Source organism: Medicago sativa, chromosome 8 (genome assembly GCF_051527215.1).
Source record: "Medicago sativa cultivar Bolivia chromosome 8, Bolivia_mono, whole genome shotgun sequence".
NCBI classification, from domain to species: Eukaryota; Viridiplantae; Streptophyta; class Magnoliopsida; order Fabales; family Fabaceae; genus Medicago; species Medicago sativa.
The window spans coordinates 58,851,301-58,876,870 of record NC_140756.1 but is presented as its reverse complement, the minus strand read 5'-3'; the positions used below and the strand labels follow the sequence as shown (position 1 = coordinate 58,876,870).

The 25,570-nt window shown below is 35.2% G+C and overlaps 2 protein-coding genes and 2 long non-coding RNA genes across 4 annotated transcripts; 2 read left to right on the top strand and 2 right to left on the bottom strand.

Annotated features, from left to right (window-relative positions):
* Positions 1-473: 473 nt before the first annotated feature.
* On the bottom strand, positions 474-2,815 carry LOC146899988 (uncharacterized). The gene is made up of 2 exons (XR_015024142.1): positions 2,435-2,815; positions 474-665 (listed from the first exon to the last, which is right to left on the bottom strand). It is a non-coding gene; the product is annotated as an uncharacterized LOC146899988 (long non-coding RNA).
* A 3,754-nt stretch (positions 2,816-6,569) lies between these two features.
* Positions 6,570-8,941, bottom strand: LOC146899987 (uncharacterized). The gene is made up of 2 exons (XR_015022447.1): positions 8,556-8,941; positions 6,570-6,786 (listed from the first exon to the last, which is right to left on the bottom strand). It is a non-coding gene; the product is annotated as an uncharacterized LOC146899987 (long non-coding RNA).
* Positions 8,942-13,883: 4,942 nt separating this feature from the next.
* Positions 13,884-18,549, top strand: LOC146899986 (carbonic anhydrase 2-like). Its single transcript, XM_085739171.1, has 6 exons — positions 13,884-13,936; positions 14,914-15,030; positions 15,172-15,225; positions 16,388-16,473; positions 16,924-17,026; positions 18,066-18,549. The coding sequence occupies exons 2-6, from the start codon at positions 15,010-15,012 to the stop codon at positions 18,228-18,230; spliced, it is 429 nt and encodes a 142-aa protein (XP_085595297.1). The 5' UTR covers positions 13,884-13,936; positions 14,914-15,009; the 3' UTR covers positions 18,231-18,549.
* Positions 18,550-20,287: 1,738 nt separating this feature from the next.
* On the top strand, positions 20,288-25,083 carry LOC146899985 (uncharacterized). The gene is made up of 4 exons (XM_085739170.1): positions 20,288-20,618; positions 20,750-22,171; positions 23,709-24,474; positions 24,608-25,083. Exons 1-4 carry the CDS (start codon positions 20,309-20,311, stop codon positions 24,795-24,797), a joined length of 2,688 nt encoding a protein of 895 aa, XP_085595296.1. The 5' UTR covers positions 20,288-20,308; the 3' UTR covers positions 24,798-25,083.
* Positions 25,084-25,570: the final 487 nt, after the last annotated feature.

Below are 25,570 nucleotides of genomic sequence, written 5' to 3'. Positions count from 1 at the left end.
CTCAATCTGAACCTACAACTTCATCACCCCCACAACAACAACCAATTGTTCCTGAACCATCTGTTCCTGAACAATCAATTCCTCAAAAGACTGTTCCTGAACATATTATTCCTGAACAACCAGTTACTAAACCCATTCCTGAACCTGCACCTGAAACTGCCGCTCCTGAACACATTGTTCCTGAGCTAACCTCTGCTTCCATAACTCTTTCACCAGTACAAGTTATCAAGATCACCCATCATACTGGTGTATGTGATATGGACACAGACTCTGAGGATGATCAAAATGATCATGCCTCTGATATGGTAGTTGACCCCACTCCTGACCAACCATCAACTAGCCAATCCTTAACTACAAATGACCAATCATCATCAAACCTACCCATTGTACACTTAGCCCCTCCAAAACTGTAACACCCATACCAGACGTATCTAGAAAGTCTAGCACGTGCGTTAATATTAGTACTGGATACATTAAAATTTACAACATAAACTACATACAAATGAATATTTATACAACAAATTGCGTTCGAACATAAATAACATAACCATATCAACCATACATATATAATTCATCCTTAAAATCCAAAGCATCCTGCAGCGACACGAACGCACACTTGTTGAAATATCCATCCAATTTCAAGCTTGCATATCCAACCTGTTTATCTGAAACAAATAAGGATTGGGATGAGACATAATGTCTCAGTGAGTTCCCCTAAAACCTAGGCTATAGGCAACCTCAAGGGGAAACCTACGGTCACCACGTGTCTACATTACAACCTGACGGTTGATTATACGTGTGTGGGGACTTGCATTCTTAGACGGTAGTGCATACTATAGCCGTCATAATCATATCTTACTTGTTATAGGCTTCTCATCTATACATGTCATGGCGGTTGAGGGAACCTAAACCGCATTGCCAAGTGTACGCTTTACGTAACAAGGCCTAAACATAAATAACATAGCATATTCATGACATGATTCTAATCCGGACGATTAGGGAAAACTAAGGTCGTCACGGGCATAGCTTTCTTTACTTGTCCTATACATATCTTGCTCTCATCTAATAGCATTTCATGCTCTTGTTCTTGTTCTTAAACATAATCATACATGAGCTCGATCATGAGCATAAACATAACATAATCATAATAAACATAATCGTGTCTAAGTTCATTCATTAGGTTAGCGTTGAACAAACAATTATTATCTTGATTCATTTTACGGATAGTCCTGGGAGGAGTAACCCCGAGATCAATCCCATACATGACCGATGTACGTACATCGGACTCCCTCAGTGTCGTGCGGGTCCCTTGCGGCTTAAACCGTTCCCCTTAGGTCGAGAACCTCCCGTATCCCCCTGGCGTGGATAACAAGAGACACGAGCACCTACATCTTGTTTACTCAGTGACATGTGGGTCCCTTACGGCTTAAATCGTTCTCATTATGAGAACCCCTTGTATCCCTCTGATGTGGATATCAAGAGACATGTCACCTACACATATTAAGTCATGGTCTTGTCGTGCATATAAGTTAAACATATACATACTTGCTTATTTACCACTGAACCTTAATCGATCCAATTAGCGATAACTTATACTTGTTCATAAACATACTTATCATGGTGGAGAGATTAACTAATCAAACCACATCTAACATGCTTACTATCTTATTCTTAATCATGTGCGAAGATAACATGCTTCACGTCTTATCATCTAGGGATTCTTGCTAACTATCTAGTTCTTGACGACTAAGTCGAGGCTCTAGTTATTCCCTTACTTAATTCATCACTACCCCATCATGCTTAAACTTTCTTGAGCCATCCTTTTAATACATGCTAAGATTGCCATGATTTCAGATTCAAGGATCAATGGATGTTGTGTGCAATTTTCAATAAATTCTAAAGGACGAAAGTGCCGAAAACCCAAATTCCAAGCCGTTTATAAGTTCTAAGTTTTGATAAAACCATATTTGTTCCAGTAGAAAAATAAGTGAAAACAGTCAAAGAATACTTCGAAACGATCGCTACGGACCCCCACACGATTGCCCCCAAGCACCCGAACGCAAGACAACGCGGACGTTGTCCTGTCTGGGGCGCCTGGCGCCAGAGGGAGGGCGCCTAGCGCTGGCTCTCTGACTTGTGGGCGCCTAGCGCCCTTGTTCAGGCGCAGCGCTGCGAATTTTGCGTTTTCGGTGTTTTTGGCTACGGGTTTTCGCCATTTTTGACCCAAAACTCGTCCAATTGGACCCTGTAATGCACCAATACATCCAGCAACATGTATAGCTTCATTTAAACATATCTCATGGCAATTTTATCATATAAACAACAAGAATTTCTTTGGGGTACTAAAGATTCATAAAAGCTAAACTAACATAAAACATAATTTCTTCATAAGATTAAACAACCCAAAGGTAGGTAATTTATCTATGGAACTCACCTAACTAAGATTGCACTTGATTCCCAAAGCCTCCATGTATCCTCTTCACTTCATCAAACTCTAATCCTTGATCTTGAATCATCAATTCCATGATACATGCTCAACATAAGCATCCATGCTCAAGCAACCCAAAGCTCTAATCTTCTTAATCAATAACCAAACCCTAGCTTCATGAAAGAAAGAAGGATTGAAGCTCAAACAAACCAAAACCCTAACTTATGATTCTCTTCTTGAGAGGAGAAGTAGAGAAACCAACATAATCCAAGCTTCTAAAAGTTAAGAGATCAAGAGGGAACAAGTTTGATTCACTTGCCATGGAAGGGAAAGATTTGGTGGAGAGGAAGAGAGAAGGGCGATGGGGAGAGTAGAGAGAAGGAAGAGCAAAACTCTTTCTCTCAACCCTAGAGAGAGAAAGAAAATGGGAAATGAGATATTTTGAGACCAATTCCAAATAAATATCCTTTTCCATGCAATTACTAATTTGCCCTTGCCTTAAACGTATTAAATCCGACTCTGATACTTAACTCGTAATTAACTGACATCTCATAATTAACATTTTCCATTATACTTACTTTCCATGAACCTGAATCCTCTGATACGTTTGTCTGATAAAAATTCCATTAGGTAAATAGCGGGATATTACACTCTACCCCCTTAAAGAAATTTCGTCCTCGAAATTTAGAGATCACTTACCAATCATCATGACAAAGTCTTAGCATCCTTGGTCTAAGCCATACATATTCTAATCATTTATTCTCAAGAAGTTCATCGTATAAATTCCTCAAACATGCATTTCGTCTTGTTTCTTGATTCACATACATAAGCATATAGCTTTCTTGATCTTAATATCACTCAACATTTAGAGTTAACTTGTTACATCATGATTTAGATCATTCCTTGCTACATATAGACTTATCGTTTCGGACTCATATCTTACCCACTTATCATAAACCATCCATAAAGGTATCTTATTATAAACATGAACACTCAGGATTTGCCTTTTAACTGGGATCCTACGGAAACCAGGTTTGCCATGCAGTGCTTACTTGTAACTTTAAAACATCTTTTCATGCATACATAATCTTATCGGGTAAACATACACTTCATACATCAATTTACTTACTATACCTTGAGACACATGCCTCTTACTTCCATTACTCATCTAGACGATTTCACGAATCTCCTTCCGAGTCTTAAGAAATCTTCCGATCTTATTACATTCTCATTGAATCTTACCACACCCGAACTAATGGGTAACTCATATAGCTTGACATAGAGGAGTGAAATTAAACTTGCCACCTCATCTGACAATTTAATAACCAACGTTGTGGTTCACTTTCTCTTGAAACTTTCTAGCAAATCCACTTGCACATACATCAAACATTCTTAACATATTACCGTGTATCCTGTATGATATTAGCTTCATATGAACATTGTCGTTTCCATAACATGTACATACTCTCAAATGCCGCCTCTTGTTAAATGATAACGATACATGTTCTAGCATCTTTCTTGAAGAATTTTTTCTTAAACTTTGGTATTTGGGTTCCTGGAACGAATATGCTCGTAACTAAAAAGTTTTTGTTATCTCCAAAACTGATGGTGTGATGGTACCACAGAACCACCGGACGAGTTTCTATATTTTGAAAAAAAAGATTTAACAACTCGCCAAAACTTGTCCACGACAAGTTGGTCCTGAAGTTTTGTACGTCTTAAGTGAATTTACTTACGACATATTTCATCAGTTTCGAAAATGTATAATTCCATGAGTTTAAATAAAATATCGTTCCCAAGTTCCATAATACCAATCTTAACTTTTAAAAGCTTTAAAATCATGACTTAACATATTTTAACAAGTATCGTTTTCACTCAACAAGTATCGCATACGAAAGTATGATTCTCATTGCACAACTCGAGAGTTGCATCTCCTTTCATAATAACATACTTAACTCCGAAGGTAGATTCTTACATTCTTAACTGATATACATACTCACAATACTGCTTACATATTCGTAGGAAATCCTTGAACCTCTTGAAATTAACTTGTCTTATGATGCTTCTGCTAAACTTGCCTTACCAACCGAACATTCTTCACGAAGCTTCATACATACTAAAACTCCCATGTGTTCTATGGCGCTACTCTGATTCCCACCAGTTGGCTTAAACTAATACTCTAACCCGTTCGAGCAATTGAGACTTCAATTCATGCTTACCACTTGAATACTTACTTCTTAAACTATTCTCAAGATCTTCCATGTTGCAAACACCATCACAACCTTACACTTGTCTTGTAAATTCAAAGCTCATGATATTTTATCTTATGCTCATAATACTTGACTTGGGGGTAAACCTTACGTTCTTGCTGGTTGCATTTACCATACATATCACACTTGAACTTGTTTCCGAGGAACTCGAATTCCTTTAGCAACTCCTCTAACACTTGAACATATCTTCCTTAAACCTCTAGCCTGGTACCTTCGTATCTTCGCATACTACATTTTGTTTAATCACACCAATGCTTGCTCGTTGATTTTTCTTTTAAAGTAACTATGTAAACTAGCGCACAGGTCATTGACCTTGATAATTTTCTACTTTATAAATATATTGAGTTTAGGCCCCGGCCGTTACTATAAAATCATAGAACGAGTTGATAACACATACGTGTCATCAATTCTAGATTCTAATGAGTCTAGCTCGCTCTACGAGGGTCGTAGCAAACCGGTTCCTAAAAAAAAATCTCGTGAATTTTCAAAATGTCAACTTCAATCACCCATACACGTAAATCTTTCTAAAATTATTTAAACTTTATGATCCAACATCATATCGAGCCCTAGCATGTTCGTTAAGCAAAACATAAGTTCGAGAGATACGCCATAATTCCACATAATCCGAGAACTTTGTGATTTCTTATAACTTTGCACCAATTAAATTTCTTACTTCATACCTCATGCATAAACATCCGTGACATTCCTTCTAAATGCAGAAACTTTGTACTATTGATCTTGGCTCTTGACACATTAACTTCCAAAGCTACCTTAAACCGGATTGATTCCGTTAATACTTGTCCATGCATTTTCTTCCTCAGAAATCATAGGATGTGATGTGCATTCGATACTTGATGTTATAGAGAGTGTTGGTTATATAAAAGATTGTGAAAACAACCCCCAATAGCTACTACTGACCCTAGAGGCGAAATAACAGTTTTCGAAAAAAAAACTGAAAAATTCACTCCAGGTTCGCTATTAGCGAAATCCTCTGGAGTAATTTCGCTATTAGCGAAATTTTCGCTATTGACGTATTTTCTTCAACTCAGTTTTCCAAAAAGAAAAAAAATCGTATTTTACATAAAAAATCTTATTTCCTCAAGTATCCCAATGCATATCATTCCTTCCAAACATCTTAAAACAATTCTATAACCTTTGCATGGCAAGCATTAACATCATTCGGTTCCGTTCAAGGCACATTAGAAACTGATATCTTGTCATCACGTCTCTTAACATAAAATTTCCACATAAACCTTAACTTCATCTGCTAAGAACGGCTTACTTCATTACGTTGCTACTTATGCAACTTCCAAACATACATATAGTTAACTTCATTCATATAATGTTGTTCCTGAGAGCCTGCTGACTCCGTCAACAAATGTCGACTTCTTACTATTTTATAACCTTCTTCTGACATTCCAGAATATCATAAATCCGTTCCAATATCTCTTACTGAAACTTTTAGCCATGCCTAAATATATATCCAACTTCTTCACTTATGGGCACATGGAGTATCACTAGCATTTTACCTGACATTGTCGGAACGTTCATTCTTAACATACCTTACATTCCCGGAGGATTCTCACTACTACTTGATTAGTTCACCGGCCACCTTTTGGCACGATCAAACTTCTTCATCACATACTTCGTTCCTCCTGGGTCCTATTCAGCTCTCAGGCATCCATTCCAATCGTCGAATGCTAAATTGAGTTGATCAGGCTCAACTAACAACAACAATTAGAACTTTTACCCGGAACCCAATGGTCCCACTACCTTAGTTGTAATTTAATGACCCAAGGCACGGTCTGAATAGACCTGCTCTGATACCAATTGTAACACTCATACCAGACGTATCTAGAAAGTCTAGCACGTGCGTTAATATTAGTACTGGATACATTAAAATTTACAACATAAACTACATACAAATGAATATTTATACAACAAATTGCGTTCGAACATAAATAACATAACCATCTCAACCATACATATATAATTCATCCTTAAAATCCAAAGCATCCTGCAGCGACACGAACGCACACTTGTTGAAATATCCATCCGATTTCAAGCTTGCATATCCAACCTGTTTATCTGAAACAAATAAGGATTGGGATGAGACATAATGTCTCAGTGAGTTCCCCTAAAACCTAGGCTATAGGCAACCTCAAGGGGAAACCTACGGTCACCACGTGTCTACATTACAACCTGACGGTTGATTATACGTGTGTGGGGACTTGCATTCTTAGACGGTAGTGCATACTATAGCCGTCATAATCATATCTTACTTGTTATAGGCTTCTCATCTATACATGTCATGGCGGTTGAGGGAACCTAAACCGCATTGCCAAGTGTACGCTTTACGTAACAAGGCCTAAACATAAATAACATAGCATATTCATGACATGATTCTAATCCGGACGATTAGGGAAAACTAAGGTCGTCACGGGCATAGCTTTCTTTACTTGTCCTATACATATCTTGCTCTCATCTAATAGCATTTCATGCTCTTGTTCTTGTTCTTAAACATAATCATACATGAGCTCGATCATGAGCATAAACATAACATAATCATAATAAACATAATCGTGTCTAAGTTCATTCATTAGGTTAGCGTTGAACAAACAATTATTATCTTGATTCATTTTACGGATAGTCCTGGGTGGAGTAACCCCGAGATCAATCCCATACATGACCGATGTACGTACATCGGATTCCCTCGGTGTCGTGCGGGTCCCTTGCGGCTTAAACTGTTCCCCTTAGGTCGAGAACCTCCCGTATCCCCCTGGCGTAGATAACAAGAGACACGAGCACCTACATCTTGTTTACTCAGTGACATGTGGGTCCCTTACGGCTTAAATCGTTCTCATTATGAGAACCCCTTGTATCCCTCTGATGTGGATATCAAGAGACATGTCACCTACACATATTAAGTCATGGTCTTGTCGTGCATATAAGTTAAACATATACATACTTGCTTATTTACCACTGAACCTTAATCGATCCAATTAGCGATAACTTATACTTGTTCATAAACATACTTATCATGGTGGAGAGATTAACTAATCAAACCACATCTAACATGCTTACTATCTTATTCTTAATCATGTGCGAAGATAACATGCTTCGCGTCTTATCATCTAGGGATTCTTGCTAACTATCTAGTTCTTGACGACTAAGTCGAGGCTCTAGTTATTCCCTTACTTAATTCATCACTACCCCATCATGCTTAAACTTTCTTGAGCCATCCTTGTAATACATGCTAAGATTGCCATGATTTCAGATTCAAGGATCAATGGATGTTGTGTGCAATTTTCAATAAATTCTAAAGGACGAAAGTGCCGAAAACCCAAATTCCAAGCCGTTTATAAGTTCTAAGTTTTGATAAAACCATATTTGTTCCAGTAGAAAAATAAGTGAAAACAGTCAAAGAATACTTCGAAACGATCGCTACGGACCCCCACACGACTGCCCCCAAGCACCCGAACGCAAGACAACGCAGATGTTGTCCTGTCTGGGGCGCCTGGTGCCAGAGGGAGGGCGCCTAGCGCTGGCTCTCTGACTTGTGGGCGCCTAGCGCCCTTGTTCAGGCGCAGCGCTGCGAATTTTGCGTTTTCGGTGTTTTTGGCTACGGGTTTTCGCCATTTTTGACCCAAAACTCGTCCAATTGGACCCTGTAATACACCAATACATCCAGCAACATGTATAGCTTCATTTAAACATATCTCATGGCAATTTTATCATATAAACAACAAGAATTTCTTTGGGGTACTAAAGATTCATAAAAGCTAAACTAACATAAAACATAATTTCTTCATAAGATTAAACAACCCAAAGGTAGGTAATTTATCTATGGAACTCACCTAACTAAGATTGCACTTGATTCCCAAAGCCTCCATGTATCCTCTTCACTTCATCAAACTCTAATCCTTGATCTTGAATCATCAATTCCATGATACATGCTCAACATAAGCATCCATGCTCAAGCAACCCAAAGCTCTAATCTTCTTAATCAATAACCAGACCCTAGCTTCATGAAAGAAAGAAGGATTGAAGCTCAAACAAACCAAAACCCTAACTTATGATTCTCTTCTTGAGAGGAGAAGTAGAGAAACCAACATAATCCAAGCTTCTAAAAGTTAAGAGATCAAGAGGGAACAAGTTTGATTCACTTGCCATGGAAGGGAAAGATTTAGTGGAGAGGAAGAGAGAAGGGCGATGGGGAGAGTAGAGAGAAGGAAGAGCAAAACTCTTTCTCTCAACCCTAGAGAGAGAAAGAAAATGGGAAATGAGATATTTTGAGACCAATTCCAAATAAATATCCTTTTCCATGCAATTACTAATTTGCCCTTGCCTTAAACGTATTAAATCTGACTCTGATACTTAACTCGTAATTAACTGACATCTCATAATTAACATTTTCCATTATACTTACTTTCCATGAACCTGAATCCTCTGATACGTTTGTCTGATAAAAATTTCATTAGGTAAATAGCGGGATATTACAAAAACCCTCTAAACAACCTTCACCTCCCACCATTTACCTGGACTCTCAAGTACTACAAGATGTGTGGGAAGATATTGCTTCTGAAGTTCTCAGACTGATAGCAGGAAGAAATGACTTGGGTCATCAAGTTAGCTATCAGAAGCAATGGAGAAGGATAAAAGAAAGGGTCGTCAACCTGATTTCAGCTTTGCATGATTCCTGCATTGAGGCTCAAGAGCAAGCCAAGCAGAAGCTGGAAGATTGGTTGAATGGAATAGAAGAGAATACTGGAGATGTTGAAGTTCTTGGTACTTGGGTGAAGAATCCAGTCAGTATCAGAGGCAAAGAACCTGATGAATTCCTGCCTAAGGAGCTGCATCTGATTATTCCTTCTGAGATCCTGGAGAAGATTGATGCACCTAACCTGGCTCTAGCTCAGGAGAACAAGGTGCTCAAAGAAGAAAATGACAGGCTTGAAACATAGCTACTAGAGCAGAAGCTGAAGATATCAAAATTGGAAGCTGATATGCAAGAAGCCAAGATCAGATAAGACAACTACAGAAAAGATATGGACAAGAAGTATGCTGATGTTCAAGAGCTTCTGAAGAAGATTTTAGAGAAATAAGCCAAACCCATAGTTGCACACTTTTAGCTTATTTTTTGTCTCTTTAGGCTTTTAATATTCTTTGATCATCTCTGCCTCTGATTTAGTTCTTTTCGCTTCTGATATTATAAGCTTCTGAATTCTTCCTGCTTCTGAAAATCTTTAACTGTTTATACCTTGTGTGTTATTATTTGCTTTGATAATAATGCTTGCTATGCTTGTTTATTTAATCTTTGAAGATGGTTAATATGCTTTAAAATGATTTGAATTATGCTCTGAACCTTTAATCTTATGTTTTTCTCATCTCTTCTTTTTGTTTATGTCTTTTTGCTAATGACAAAAGGGGGAGTATATGTGATAGTATTTAAAGGCTCTGAGCCCCATTAATAATATTTGAAAATTTTGAAAAATTTCTATCTTTTTGTTTTACCTTTAAAAGGGTGTATCAAAAAGGGTGAAGTATCAAATTTCAAATAAAATTAATTGAACCATTCTTCTTATCTATAAGTCAATTCTTTCAATTTTTTTAAGCTCTAATATTATTGTGCGAAAAATGAATTTTATTAACCTGGATAGAACTTAGGGGGAGCTTACAAACCTCACCTTAAAAAAACTATCAGACTCAGGGGGAGTTAGAGCTTACAAACCTCAGACTCTGAGCTTACAAACCTCAGAAACCCCAAAGTCAACTCGTTAATTAGATTAACAACAATTGACCAATTTTAAATACTATTGTTTGTCATCATCAAAAAGGGGGAGATTGTTGGAACAAAATGTGTTTAACAATGAACCTCAAAGGGTTTTGATGATAACAAGGTATTAAAAATTGTAAATTGGACTAGCTAATATTTGTTCAAGTGTACAGGACCACAGTTAAAAAGTTACTTCATTAATTGGTTCTGAATGAGCAAATAAAGAGCAAAAGAAAATGAAGCTTAGATGATTCTGAAGGCAATACGCTCCTGAAAGTAAAAGCGCTCCTGAAGTCAAGCTGCTCCTGAAGAAATAGTGCTCCTGAAGAATAGTGCTCCTGAAGACAAGAGGTCCAGAAGCCACATTATCAGAAGCTGCATCATCAGAAGCTGCACCTGCAGAAGCTGCATCATCAGAAGCTGCCTCATCAGAAGTCATTTCACCAGAAGCTGAAGATCAACTGGATTTGCAAAAGATTCAAAGATTGAAGAATCTACATTGCAAAAGTTGTCTATTGGATTCGAAAACATAGCAGAAAACTAGTGGAACATTGCAACGGTCACTTCAAAGGTGTTTGAAGGCATGTGCTTGCAATTTTGGACGAAAGCGTTGACATTGTACCTCTGTACGAACTGTACAACCACCTTCTCCACTACTCTGTTTTGTGTCCACGCTACAAGACAAGAAAACAGCTTCAGAATACGGCTTCGCCTGCAAAGATGTTCCTTTGGATAAGGAATGGATTTAAAATTTGTTCTTCATAGGACAACAACCAAATCAGGCAAAATATCATTGGTGAAAGATCAAGCTTCAACAACGACTCTTTGGTGTGCTGGCAATTTCACAACGTCTCTTTCACACCTCTATATAAAGGAGTGAAGACTTAGAGTTTTGGTAATGCAAGAACGCTGAACGAAAGACTCACAACATTTTTACAAGTGCCAAACCTCTGCTGAAATTGTTCTGCATTCACTTAGAATTTCTGTGTCTCAAAGTCATATCTTAGAAATTCTTAAGTCCATTGAGTCTGTATCTGATTTATATTGTGAGCACCTCTGATTGTATATCAAGTGTTCAACCTTAAACAATTTTCTGTGTAATTTTGTTTAGTTAGGAAGTCTCTTGCAGTTGTGCTTGAGCAGGAAGTCTCTTGATTGTGTTCTTGAGCAAAGGAAGTCTCTAGCTTGTGTGCTTGAGCAAAGGAAGTCTCTTGCTTGTGTGCTTGAGCAATTGTAATCAAATATTACTCTTAGTGAAATCTCCTTGGAAGTGCAAGGGGGACTGGACTACTTCCGGATTGTGGAAGGAACCAGTATAATTGCTTTGTGTCGTTCTTCTTCTCTCTCTCTCTGTTTTATTCCGCTACATTTAGATTCTGATCATCACTTCAGAAGCTGTCTCACTTAGCTTCTGATCAGTGTGTTCAGTTTTTAGGAGAAACGAAGAATTTTTCAAAACACAATTCAACCCCCCCTTCTTGTGTTTTTCTCACCTTCATTTCCTACAATAGGTTTGTTTTCATCTTAGAAGAGAAAATGTTGCAGAGAGATCCTAAAGAGGAAGTAAAAATTGGTTACATAAAAAATCAAAAAGGTATACATATACTTTTAGTCCCTAAAAATATATTATTTTTTGACATTGAGCCCCTGTAAAAAATATTTTTGTTTCTTTTTGGTCCTTGCAAATATACCATGTTATGCTTTGATCATTCATGATTTATTTTAGTCTCAAACAAATATGTTAACCTTGAAATTGGTCCCTATATTATTCATTTTAGTGCTTATTTTGAGGGATTAAAATCAAATATTCAAAATTTACTAGGACCAGTTCGAATATGAATATATTTTGTAAGGACTAGAACAAAAATATTATGGACTAAAAGCGATGTTTTTTTAAAATTTGCAAGGACAAAAATAAATATACAGGCAATGAACCAAATCTCTTGATATTTACATGGACTATTTGCGTATTTGTGCACAAACAACAACATATAATTTTATTGGAGAATATTAAGATGAATGAAATAAAGTGGTTCATAATATATTTGAGCATAACAAAAATAGTAAAATTATTTTACACCATATTTTTCCTTAAAAATATAAGGTTGGATAACTTTTTTGTAAAGAATATGATGGCTCATTAGTTTCAATGAGATTAAAATAAAAGTAAGCTGCTAACCTAATACTGACCAGAAAATAAAGTGGTTTTTACCCAAACTGATCCAAAACTATACGTGGTGATTCTCACACCAAAACCAAATTAGGGTTCCCTATATGATTTGGGGTGATGTTTTAACTAAAAATGAGTTTAACCCGACTCATGTACATCCCTAGAATAGAGAGAGTATGAATTTGAAAAATAAGATTTACTATGAATTTTAAAATTATGACTTTGTTTTACAAACCATCTTTGAAGAAAAGTTTTGTCTCTAAATATAAGTCTATATAATTTTTTTGGATCAATTAGCCTAGTGAGTAGAAATTCACTCATCAAGTTGAATAAGGGGAGAATCCTAATCTCGAACTCCGTCTCCTGCATATTTAATGCAATGTTCATGGGAACGGTTTATATACAGTTTTCTATATGCATTTATCATTATTTATAAACATATCGCGTATCAATATTAATAGTTTATCTTTGAATATGAAAAGTTAAAGTTAACATATTACTCCCTCCGTTTCAAAATACATGTCCAATTTTTGAAATGTGCACTATTCACTTGACTTACTTTGACCATATTTTTTAACTAATGTATAAATACAAATATTAGCATGTAAGATGTTGTTTGATTTGTCTCGACAAATATTTTCAAAATATTTTCAAATTTTTTATAATTTTTTACTTTAGATAACTAAAGATATTAACGGCTAAAATTGTGCATTGACATATGTGAAGTGGTTGACTTGGACATGTATTTTGAAACGGAGGGAGTACCATCTAAAACCCATTTTTTGAAGATTTACATACAAAATGAAATAGACAAATTAAGTTCACTAACCACTTCTGCTATGAATTTTCACTCTAATACCTACTTTAAGATTAATTTAGAAATGAATCTTACATTAAGTGATAAGAACCACATTATTAATTTTACACAAGAAAATGAGTGTTTGAGTGAAAGTTGAAAAAATGAATTCTAGCACACCTCTTTTTCTAAATATACTTTTTTTTAAGGGATTCTTAATATACAAAAGACGTGATTATAAAAAGAGACCGAGGAAGTAGAGGTTCTATTTATTTGCCAAGGAATAAGGCCTATATGCTTTTTTTTATTGACAACATGGCGTATATGCATTTTTTTTTTTTAAGGAACATGGCGTATATGCTTATTAGTCAACTTGGATAATTCATTTTTATTTAAAATATTAATTTTGTTGTCTGCTTATTTTTTAAATATTATTTTTTTTTTCAGGAAAAAACCAGAACTGTATGGTGAACTTGCCAAAGGCCAGAGCCCTAAGGTCAGCCATGTTATTAGATTCGGCCGTAATTAACTTAGTCTTCTTAATTCCCCATTGGGCTATCTGGTGGGTCATACTCATTCTCTAAACTCCAAAAATGGAAAATTTAATAGTAAATGGGAAGAGACAAATGCTTTAAGTGGAATTATATATATAAGGCCTTTTTTTTTTTTTTCTTTCTTTCTTTCTTATAATAATATAAAGTTCATCTTTTGCATGCCTCTTATTTTGTCAACCATACGCATGTGCAGACTGTTATCACATAACTAGGCTGATGAGTGTTCCTGATCGTTTAATATGAAAATGACTTCTTCAATAACATTATCTGTCCAATTATTTCAAGGAGGAAAATACTATTAGTTTAGCAAATGTGCTCATCAAAGTGAATAATTTATTTTAAGGAGGAAAGTGGGTGATATCCTCTATTAATAAGGATCAAATAATGATTGATAATTTTATAATGATGAGTGAATGATTGAAAGCTTGGTATATAATATCAATTGATCTTATCCTTTATTTATAAGGTAGAAGTCCCTTTATATATTTTGGTAGAAATATTTTTTGTCATGCATTATGTGTATGAAGAGTGGCTCACTAAACATTGGTCTTTAGTTTAATGATGTACACCTATTCATGAAGAAAATATCAAACTCTTTTTTTTCTTTTTTACCAAAAGAAGATATAGCAAAAATATTTTGGAAGCACTTGTTAGCATGACTATATATACCGATTTGGTTGGAAATTTTGTTTGTTTCAACAAGTCTAACTATGAAACTCACACATTAAATGTGAGAATAAGAAGCGCTGCAGGTTCGACCTCGCTCTATGATATCAAATATTTCTGCAGTTTTTTTACCCGAGCCACACGCCTACGATTACGGGACAACTTAGTTGGGATTGATTAGCCTCTAGTGATGTTTTGATTAAAAACCAATTACCGATGATTGTTAAATTATTTCGCATTTCCCAACTTGCAGTTTCTGGTTTTCGCATGCTCAGACTCAAGGGTTTGCCCATCCCATGTTCTAAATTTTCAACCTGGTGAAGCCTTTGTGGTCCGTAACATTGCCAACATGGTTCCACCATATGACAAGGTTAATTAATTTAACCTTAATTTGTCCATCATATATTTTACTATGTCATGTAGAAAAACAATTTAAAACTTATTATAGTACATGCTACTTAAATTTGTAACCAAATTGAAGTTTGAATAACCTTTCTGTTAATAACTGCAGAGCAAGTATTCAGGAACAGGGGCTGCTATTGAATATGCAGTCGTACATTTAAAGGTAAATATATGCATGTGAAAACTACTAACATGTTCCCTTTTCTCTTGCATATCCCCACTTTTAGAACAAATTTAAATGTAAGAACTTTTTTGAAACAAATTTATTACTTCAGTAACTTTTTTTAATATCTGTATTTTTTGTTATATGGTTTTATAAAAAGGGATGGAGGGAGAAGTATTTACTCCCTCCGCCTCTAATTATAAGTATTTTTTAAAAAAATTGTCCTTAAAGTATAAGTTCCTATACAAATTACTGAGTGCGTTTATTATTTTTTTTTCAAATATAACCCTAATTAATACTACTAACTTATCTTGTAATATGACAAATTAAATTGAATAAATATGACAATTAAATTGAATATATGCATAAACAAATGACAATTTAGTGATATTCACGAATAAAATAGACACATACATTAACAACTTTTCTTAATATAAGGGAAATTGGTTGTAGAGAATTATCTTAAGGACGGAGGGACGAAAGTGTAATTTCAAATTACAAACCATAATCCTATGCTTGAATTATTAAAAATCACAATAACCATCATGTTTGTTGTCATGAGGTATATGCACAATTGACCAAACTTTTTGATCAATCACTTATGTTATTGCGTGTGTTTTCTTTTCCTTGGAATTAAAATGATTTTCTTCCAACATGGAAGATGAACTTTAGAGTTATCCACTATAAGTTCACTTATCATTTGTCCGTTAATTTTTACCAAATTGATCAATTTGGTAAAAATTAACACACAAATTATAAGTGAACTTATGACGGATGACTTATAAGCTAACTTATTGAATTTGTAATCTTTGGTAAATTAGTAACGAATTATACTTCCTCTGGTCCTTTTTATAAGAAACAAATGGGTCAACAAAAGTTAATGTATTTGGTCTATATTATGAACCAAATACATCAACTTTAGTTGACGAATTTGTCTCTTTAAAAAAGGACCGGAGGGAGTATAAGCATCTAATTTTTCATGTTAGGCTTTAGTCAACGAATTATAACAAAACACATACCCTCACACCTTCCATTCAGAATCATAGAGTAAGTTGTAAAGGATAAGGTGAAATTGGTTGTATTAGTGGTACATAATTAATGGCCTTTCAAAAAAAAATTGCAATCCCTTTGTTGTTGTTATGCTAAAGGGAATGTGTTACAGGTGGAGAATATTGTGGTTATTGGACACAGTTGCTGTGGAGGTATAAAGGGTCTAATGTCCATCCCAGATGATGGGACCACTGCAAGGTATAAGTCTATATAAACTATTAGTTTGATATCTGAAATTAAGAATTAAATTGACTATAATTTTGCTGAATGAATGAGTACTCTAATATCTAAAGTACATATGATATATATTCCAAAAGCAAAAGTACATATGATAAAAATTATTAAACTATTTTGTTAGCGTTTTCAGAACTTCAAGTTAAAGAAATCTCTTCTTTTATGGTCTTAAAATGCTTAGTAATAAAAGTTAAAGAAAAGAGTAAAATAAGAGTTTTTCGTTGGAGAAATGATATTTGTACAACCATTTTATGACAACTTTTCGGGAGAATTGTTTAAATATCATCCACTAGTCACTGGATTTCTTGGTCTCTGATGTTTTTTATTGTACAAAAACACCTGGATTTTTTTGTGAAAAAAAATAACAAAGCATAATGACCTTGAAAATAATTACCTTTGTCTATGATCATACAGTGACTTCATAGAGCAGTGGGTCCAAATTTGTAATCCAGCAAAGTCCAAAGTTAAAGAAGCAAGCAAATTAGATTTCTCTGAGCAGTGTACCAACTTGGAGAAGGCAAGTATATGTTCCACATCACTCTCTAGTTTAAGTTTTTAAGACATCATTCCTTGGTTTATTACTCCACTTGATTAAATTTATTCTTGGATATTAATATTTAGGCTATTTATTGATTTTTAATTTACAAACAAGAAAATTTTATACATCAATAATCTCAGTATTTTTAAGTTATATTTACTAAAACTTAAATGATGCACATCGTACTTTATGTTTGAATTAACTAGTGTTTAAATTGATTTTACTTTCTGTCTATTAGTAAGATGAAAATTGTGTCCCTAAAATATAAGTTCATCTTCAAATTATATATCTCTTTTCATCCAAATAAACTCCTAATTTTTTTTTATAATCTAATAAACTCTTAACTAATATTATAAGTATTTTGAAATATGAGAAGTCAATATACATATAAAAAGGCTATTATTGTAGATGCCTAAATAGACAAATTAGTCATTGAATGTATAAGCATCTGCAAAATTGTTGTGATACTGATATAATTCAAACAATATAGTTAAGAGTTAGTTTTGAGAATAACTAACTCTAGTTGTTAGTTACATGTCACCACCTTAGCTATAAAGAGACTTGTGTGAAGTATGCACTCACTTCACTCATCTATAGAATAAAAGTTTTATAAATTCTCTCTATAATCTTACTCTCATAATGCATAGTTTTCCTCTTTCTTGGTGTGCAAGCAATCGTTGCCACCATAGTTGTTCTAACAAATTGGTATCACAAGCTCGCTTCTGTGTGATTAGAACTCACAAATTTAGGTGCAATGGTCTCCCCAATACATTCTCAATTCTTGACTGCAAGAATTGGAAAAAACGGCATAAAGAGATGAAAGTTCTATTTGGATTTCAAGATACTCATAGTAATGAATTTGTCAATTTGAAAAATAGAGGGACTATTTTGCTTGGTGATTGCAATTTATATGGATTAATTTGCTACCTATTTTTCTCAATATATATGTGAAAATTTAGATGCCTTAGTCACATAATCTTGTATTGAAGTTTCTTATTTATCCCTTTATTCAATACAGGAAGCTGTTAATGTATCTCTGGGGAACTTACTGACTTATCCATTCGTGAGAGATGCTGTTGTGAAGAAAACGATTGCTTTGAAAGGTGCACATTACGATTTTGTTAAGGGAGCATTTGAGCTGTGGGATATAGACTTCAAAATTTCACCCTCAGTGTCCTTTTAAGATTACTAAGGTATCAAAAGGAAAGGGTTCATACCCTACAATGCACCTTGTACTTACTGCATATCCCCAAAAAATATATCTTATACATCGTCGTGGTTCGTTTACTCCAAATCCCTTTAAAATAAGCATGGACTTAACAAAGTGATGGTCTATGCATAACAGTTTTTGGTTTGTAATGATTTCTGTTAAGTATAGTGGTTTTCTTTCCGAAAACTTTTAAAATAATCTCCCAATAAAGTTTGAGCAATGTATTGGGTATGAGACACTTTTATCCAAATTGAATGTTGCGAAATGTGAATGAAATCTTCTCATTTTGGGATATTAGGATCAAATAATTAAACTCCTACCATTGATTATACTTATTGTTTAAACCGGTTAATCTTTGTATGCAAGTGCAGAGACTAATTCCTCAAACTGTGTAGGACCACCATAGATAATAAAGCTCGTGGAATAATAAACATCAAACTGTATAGGACCACCAAAGTTGTAACCGCGTAGGATCACAAGCTTCAACTGATTTTGGTGACAATTCAGTCACCAACAAGGTGTACAAGGAACCACAAATTAGGTAGACATTGTTAATCAAGGAGACCAATTGAGTATTGAATCGGTAGGACATCAATAGGTTCAGCCGATTCATATACAATTGGCACATTCTACCTCTTATTCTCAACCTAATATTTTTTCCATGGCTAACCCTGGGGGCACCCAGTGGTCAATGGTGCTTTTAACTAAGCTAAGCTTCAATCTAGAGTCTAGACGGATACAATGGCGAGGAGGCCACCTGAAGGTGCAAGTTCTACCTTATGGCAGTACTATGCAGGCGAGCAACATGTCTTGCGCTAGAGAATACACCTGCAGCCAAGTTGCAGGAACTCAACCCTGGATTCTGGATTACGCAATGTACAAGCCACATATAAGTTTTCCACCTGGACCGAATAACCCTGTAACACATCTACCAGGACCTGACGAAGAAGAACCGATACTAGTACTTGTTTCAAGCCTTTCAAAAGGTTAAAAATCTATAGTTGGACATACCCAATACGTTTCTAGCTAGCTTACTTCTAATAGGGTCTGGTGCTTCATGCAACCAGATAAAATTAGATAAAGGTAAGCCAATGTTTGCCAAACCATCAACACATGAGTCCCCTTCTCTATACATATGAGTGACTGTGAAATGAATTTTCTTTATCGTCTCTAAACTGTTCAACCAGTGATTTCTTATACTCCAAGGTACATTGAAGGAGTTTGAAAATCCAGCAACACTAACTTTGAATCTGTTTCATGCCAAATAGTGTGTCAATTCCTGTGATTAGCTATCTCAAAAGCCAACATAGCAGCATTAATCTCTGCTATCTAGGTTCTGTGCAAAGCAACCCATACAAAAACCATAGGAGTTCCTCAAATCCCCCCAGTAGCATATTTTGAGGGGTTCTTCACAACAACACCATCAATATGTTCACCTTCAACCAGTTATGGATTGGAGGGTGCCAGACCACTTCTTTGATTACATGTGATTTTGGAGGATGAATGTTTATATTTAAAGCTTTCAAAATCACAAACTATGTCACATTGCCAGAGAGAGACACATTGGATATAATGAGGTTAATTGTCGACTTCCAATTAATTCTCTTGTTTTGAAATCTTGCCTGATTTCTAGAGTACCAAATTGTGTTAAGCAAGTTGATGATGCAAGCTTTGGTAACCACTATGAAAAATGCATAGACTAGAGTTTTGTTATTGTGCTAAAGAGACTGTCGGCTAAATTAACGGTTAAGAAGTAGAGAATTATCTGTTCGAACCCGCGTTATCAAATCTCCATAAATTCATTTTTCCATCTGAATTATAATTACGAGAAACATGGTCTATATTTTTACTTGAGGAATTCGGAAAAATAAACAAAGGTCGAATTTGATTAGCAATGCAAAGAAAGTAAATTATTTACGCCAGAAATATAGGGAAGACTAATGCAACAATTGCACAAGAAAGGCAAAAGAAAACATATGTAAAACCCTCTCCGCCGTATCATAGCTAGATATTCGTTCCATATTGCTCTTTTCCTTTCTCCCTCCTCGACAATGTTTCCTCTTTTTCTGAAAAAACTCTCCTTTCTCCCTTCCTGTATTTCTTGCAAGGTTTTTACTAGGTTTAAAGTGCATGGGTTCTCGTCATCATCATTATATTCTTCTTCTTCTCCTCCTCCCGAGGTTTCAGTACGGTGGCACCTTGACAGCTGTCCCGTGCCCTCTGGGTTTAGCTTTTCCAAGGTAGCACCTTCAATTACGGCAGCCGTTAGAGCTAACGGGATTATGGGTACAATTCATATTCGGGCTTATGGTGATGTCGACAAAGAGGCTCTTAATTCAACCAACATTACTCTACACACGGGTTCGTTCCTTTTCCTCTCTATTGTTCTGTTCTTGTCAAAATTCATCATGTCTAGTACACATATATAGTGTTAGGACACAGTAATTAAATGTTTCTTTCACAGATAATAAATAATGACTACATTGTTGCAGAAACAAAGAACAATACCTATAAGCATTTTCTTATGGATCTTACTGATTGGGTTTCCAAAAATCCTCCACCACTACACCTCTTTTTGATATTTGGTAATGAAGAATTCTCTAGCAGTGGAATATTGCACCGGTTAAGAATGTGCAACTACAATATCTTGCTTGCATGTCCCGGAAGGGCTCATGTTGCTACTCTCTGCCATGCAGCAACCATAATGTGGGAGTGGTCTTCCATGCTCAAGGGGGATGACCTTACAGGAAAACATTTCAACTATCCTCCTAATGGTCCCACTCATTCATGGTATGAAAACTCAAATGTGCCTCTTGAAAACCCCTTCTTAGTTGTTGAGTTGCACACATCTTCACAAAATTCGGAGGAGATATACAAACCTACCTCGGACATAAAGTTAAGTCAAGCTTCAAAGTCGTTTTCTAAGCAGGTTATGAAAATATTGTGTTCGCATCCAAATGGGATCTCCATAGGAGATCTTCGTGCAGAGTTGACAAAGTGTGATATGCCTTTGGTTAAACACTTCTATGGAAATAGAAAGTTTTCCAACTTTCTAATAACTATATCATATGTACAACTCGAATATTTAGGAGGAGGTGATTTTTGGGTGTGTTTGGTCCCATCAACGACATCTGCTGTTAAGAATAACCAGAAGGATGGTGCCGCAACTCAAAAGTTGCACAATGACGGTAAAAATATGGATAGAAGTGCAGATGGGGTTCCCAGAATATCCTCATTGTGTGTTAGCAGCGAGGGTGATGATTTAAAATCATTCCAATCTATCCCTTCACAAGGAAAACCTCTCGGGGAATATGCTGACGGTAAATCATCTTTTCCTTTGTTCATGGACACTGACAGTATTGTGCATCAGCCTCCAAATGAGTTGCAGAAAAAATCTCCGGAGGTGGATGTAGCCCGTGCACCATTGCTGCATATTCAACTTCATCCAAATGACAACAATATTTCCAAAAAATCTGACAATGACGTTGTTAAGTCTGATGATGGAAATCCTGAAATTCTTGAAAAAATAAACCCTTCACAGAATCCCTCTACTTCTAATGATTGCACCCTATTGAAAAACAAACTTGAGATTCCAACTAGAAAGGAGGTTGATGAAGTTTGTCGTAGTTGGTGGATTAGCAGTTGGTGGAAGGGTAGTTGGTGGAAAAGCAATGTTAAGTCCAAAATAGACCAGAATCATTTTGACTGCTGTGCAGTATGGTGGGACTTTGACAGCTGTGGCGTCCCCTCCGACATTAGCTTTATGAATGTAGCACCTTCAATTATGGGAGTTCTTAGAGCCAACGGGATTAAGGGCCCAATTCATATTGACGCTTATGGCGATGTTTCTCAACTTTCACAGATCAAACAAGAAGCACTTTTCCTATCCGGCGTTGTTCTCCACCACATTCCAGGTTCGTTTTTCTTACCTTATAACTAAAACTAGTACCATCTTCATTTTCATTTCTATTGTTTATCTTTCTTTATTAGAAATTAAGGGGTGTATTGGTTTTGGATTTTATAGGACTGTTTTATTAGGAAAAAATTCCAATAGATTTTAAAAGACTTCGGAGGAATTTCCAGAGTTTTAAGACTCCGCCGAGCTTTCAAAACATTCGTGTTTCGATTTTATAGGAGTTGTATTATAAGAATTTATATGATTTAAAAAGATTTTTTGCCTTATGAGATGTGACATGATTGCTCGCATACATTCAAAATTTAAGAGAATCAAAGACAAAAATAACAAAAACCGATAATGTTGAGATAAAGAAAAGTATAATTAGTACAATTATTATTTCTTTCACTGCAACTTCATAGTCTCAAAAGCAAGCATAAACAGATTATTATGGCATAAACCAATTACATCAAAACAAACTTCATCAAAAAAAATAAGAGAAAACTTATTAAGATTATTATTGCAATAGAATTTTACTTTTTTTTTATGTGATCTCCTTATACTTTTTGTTTTTCAATTCTTTTTATCATTGATCAACATCTCTATATGATTACAATACCAAGGTAAAAATAATGAGAGCACCTAACAAAGTTTGCTGATAACGAGTAAAAAAGCAGTTGCTGATCACATTATTAGCAATACATGGGATAGGAGTTATAACGATGCATAAACTTTAAGTAGAAAAAGGAAGAAAGAGATAGAAATACTCACTTGAAGAGGTCTACAAGCAGGGAATGATAGAGTTAAAAAGTCCCATGAGTTTAGGTGGCCTCTTTGATGGGTGTAGTATTTATAGATTGCACTTGTTCAAATAAGAGAGAAAAGAGAGACATATGCTAAAAACTATGTCTGAATAACACTACGGAAGGTCTATTATATAGAAGACTACAAAAGGAATATTCTACATAATATTTTATCCTAAGTAACTTAGAGAGTAAGCTAGAATATATTTACAATGTAAATATAATTGTTTACTATTTAATTAAATATTAACGGTACTAAAAAGTCTTATATAAAATCTATCTATTAGTAAAGTAATTTCTCAAAATCCGTGTTTTTTCTTTCTAATACCGACGGATTCTATTTTAAGTTGTAAAAAGTCTCAAATGAATACAATGGAGTTTTCTGAAACTCTCTTTAAAAAATCTTGAAAATCCCAATTGAATACCATAGGATTTTTTTATATTATATAAAAGTCCTGATTAAATACCGCAAGATTATTTAGTCCAAAAAGGTTTTTTAAAACTCCATTCAAATACACCCATATCAAGAATCAATTTTTGAAATGTCGAACATTGCTCTTTATATATCACAATTAGATAGACGACTCTTTTGTAGTTTGAATGTAGTGTCCTGGTTTGTTATGAAGCTCCGTTCTTATGGTTTGAGATGGATGTGCAGCTAACAAATCAGTTTTAGAATCTTGTCCATACGACGACTTACTGAAATGTATCATTCAATCTTATCTTCTTTATCTTTTAACTACTGCGTTACAGGTGGAAAGAACAAGAACAAATGCTTTGCGGATTGGTTTTCTCAAAATCCCTCACCCATACACCTCTTTTTGATATCTGGTGATAAAGACATAGACTTCTCCTGCACGAAAACGTCTATGAGGGCCGACAACGTCTTGCTTGCACGTCCAGGAAAGGTTGATGGTTATGTCCGCAGAGTAGCATTTATAATATGGCGGTGGTCTTCAGTGCTCAAGGGGAAATATCTTACTGGAAACTATTTCCGTTATCCTCCTGAATGGTATACTAAGGTGCGGGAGCCTCTTGAATATCCTCCCGAGTGGTATAGAAACTGGAAGGTGTATTCTGAAAATCCCTTCTTAGCTGATGAGGAGCCCACATCTTCACAAAATGCAGAGATCCATATACCTTCCTCGTGCATAAAGTTTTTTGGTGAAGATTCAAAGGTGTGTTATTGGTCGGTTACTATTAGGGAGGTATTGAGTTCGTACCCGAACGGAATCTCCATCGGAAAACTTAAGATGAGAATAGGTATTCCTGGAAATACTAAAATGGTTTCCCAAATGATAGCATATATACCACAAGTACAACTCTTGTATATAGGAGATGATAATTTTTGTGTACGTTTGATCCCATCAACAACATCGGCTGTTAAGAAGAAGAAGCAGAGGGATGTTGATCATTCAGAAATGCCTGTGTTATTTTCTATTGATTCTTTTGGGGATGATGTGGAAACTTTTGTTTTCTCATCTAGAGGATCACGTCTTATTTCCCGATCAAGAAGCAGGTTTGCTAGTTTTGTAGATCTTTTCTTCATAATATCCCCTTCGCTATGCAATATTTTTTATGATCAATATGTAGCTACATGTTGAAGGAATAATTCAATAGTAATAATTTCTACATGTTTTTTATGTTGTCAGGGAGGATCTGGCTTATAGATTACAAAGGCTTGGGCCCATGTTTTTTATGTCTCTCACCGAAATTGAAATCCTTCAATTAGTGGAATTGTTGATAACAAAGTTGAAATGGTTGAAGGAAAGCCCCTCAGAAGCATTTCCTTTTATTCTAACTCAATCTGTTAGGCTAACTATGCATACTTTAGTTGTGTGAAAGAGCTGCTAATTGATGGCACATGGTGCAAAATTCTTGAGATCCCTCTTTCTAAGGCTCTGTTTAGCAAGCCCGATAAGTTAGAGGATTAAAGGATCAATTAAGCCAATAAGATACTAATTCCTTAATGCAAGATTTAAGTTTAGCTTTGAATTAAATTTTGTAACGACTTTCAGAACTTGTTATTATGCTATAAAGGCTATAACCCAATATATGAAAATAAATGGTAAGAAAAGGTATAAAAAAACCCTTTCGAATTTGAATGAGAATTTAAAATTAGTTGTGCAATCTTTTTATTTATTTTATTCCTGCTCCCTTAGGCTTACTAATGTTTTGTTCAAATATAGCTATGTTGCTTTCTGGTTTAATTAGTCATTTTCTACAAATGCTAGATATCGTATTTTTCAAGAGCTTGTTTAGAATGCAAAACAAGAAGAGTATCATTTTTACCTTACTATAAAAGCATGTCTTCCTCTAGGGTTACAACTTACATGTAAGATTTTTTATTTTTTTTAAAACTTGTGTTAAGTATTCAAATGTGATACTTCAGAATACAAAGGACATTAATTCTTCTATTAGAAAACATCATTCTTTGAAATGGCATGCAATCTATACAACATTTAAACCTTATCCCACTAAGTGGAGACTGTGGGGTCAGCTAGATGGATCAAATTACGCCATATTGCCATAATATTCTATCATAAACCATATGTTGGCCCACTTCATTAATCTGCAAGTCTTTTCTAATAGTTTCTCTTCTAGTTTTTCTAGGT

Coding starts and splice junctions, on each gene's coding strand:
- LOC146899986 (XM_085739171.1), top strand. CDS start 15,010: ATGGTTCCACCATATGACAAG. Junction 15,031..15,171: donor TGGTTCCACCATATGACAAG/GTTAATTAATTT, acceptor TAATAACTGCAG/AGCAAGTATTCAGGAACAGG. Junction 15,226..16,387: donor ATGCAGTCGTACATTTAAAG/GTAAATATATGC, acceptor AATGTGTTACAG/GTGGAGAATATTGTGGTTAT.
- LOC146899985 (XM_085739170.1), top strand. CDS start 20,309: ATGTTTCCTCTTTTTCTGAAAAAACTCTCCTTTCTCCCTTCCTGTATT. Junction 22,172..23,708: donor TGTTCTCCACCACATTCCAG/GTTCGTTTTTCT, acceptor ACTGCGTTACAG/GTGGAAAGAACAAGAACAAA. Junction 24,475..24,607: donor ATTTCCCGATCAAGAAGCAG/GTTTGCTAGTTT, acceptor TTATGTTGTCAG/GGAGGATCTGGCTTATAGAT.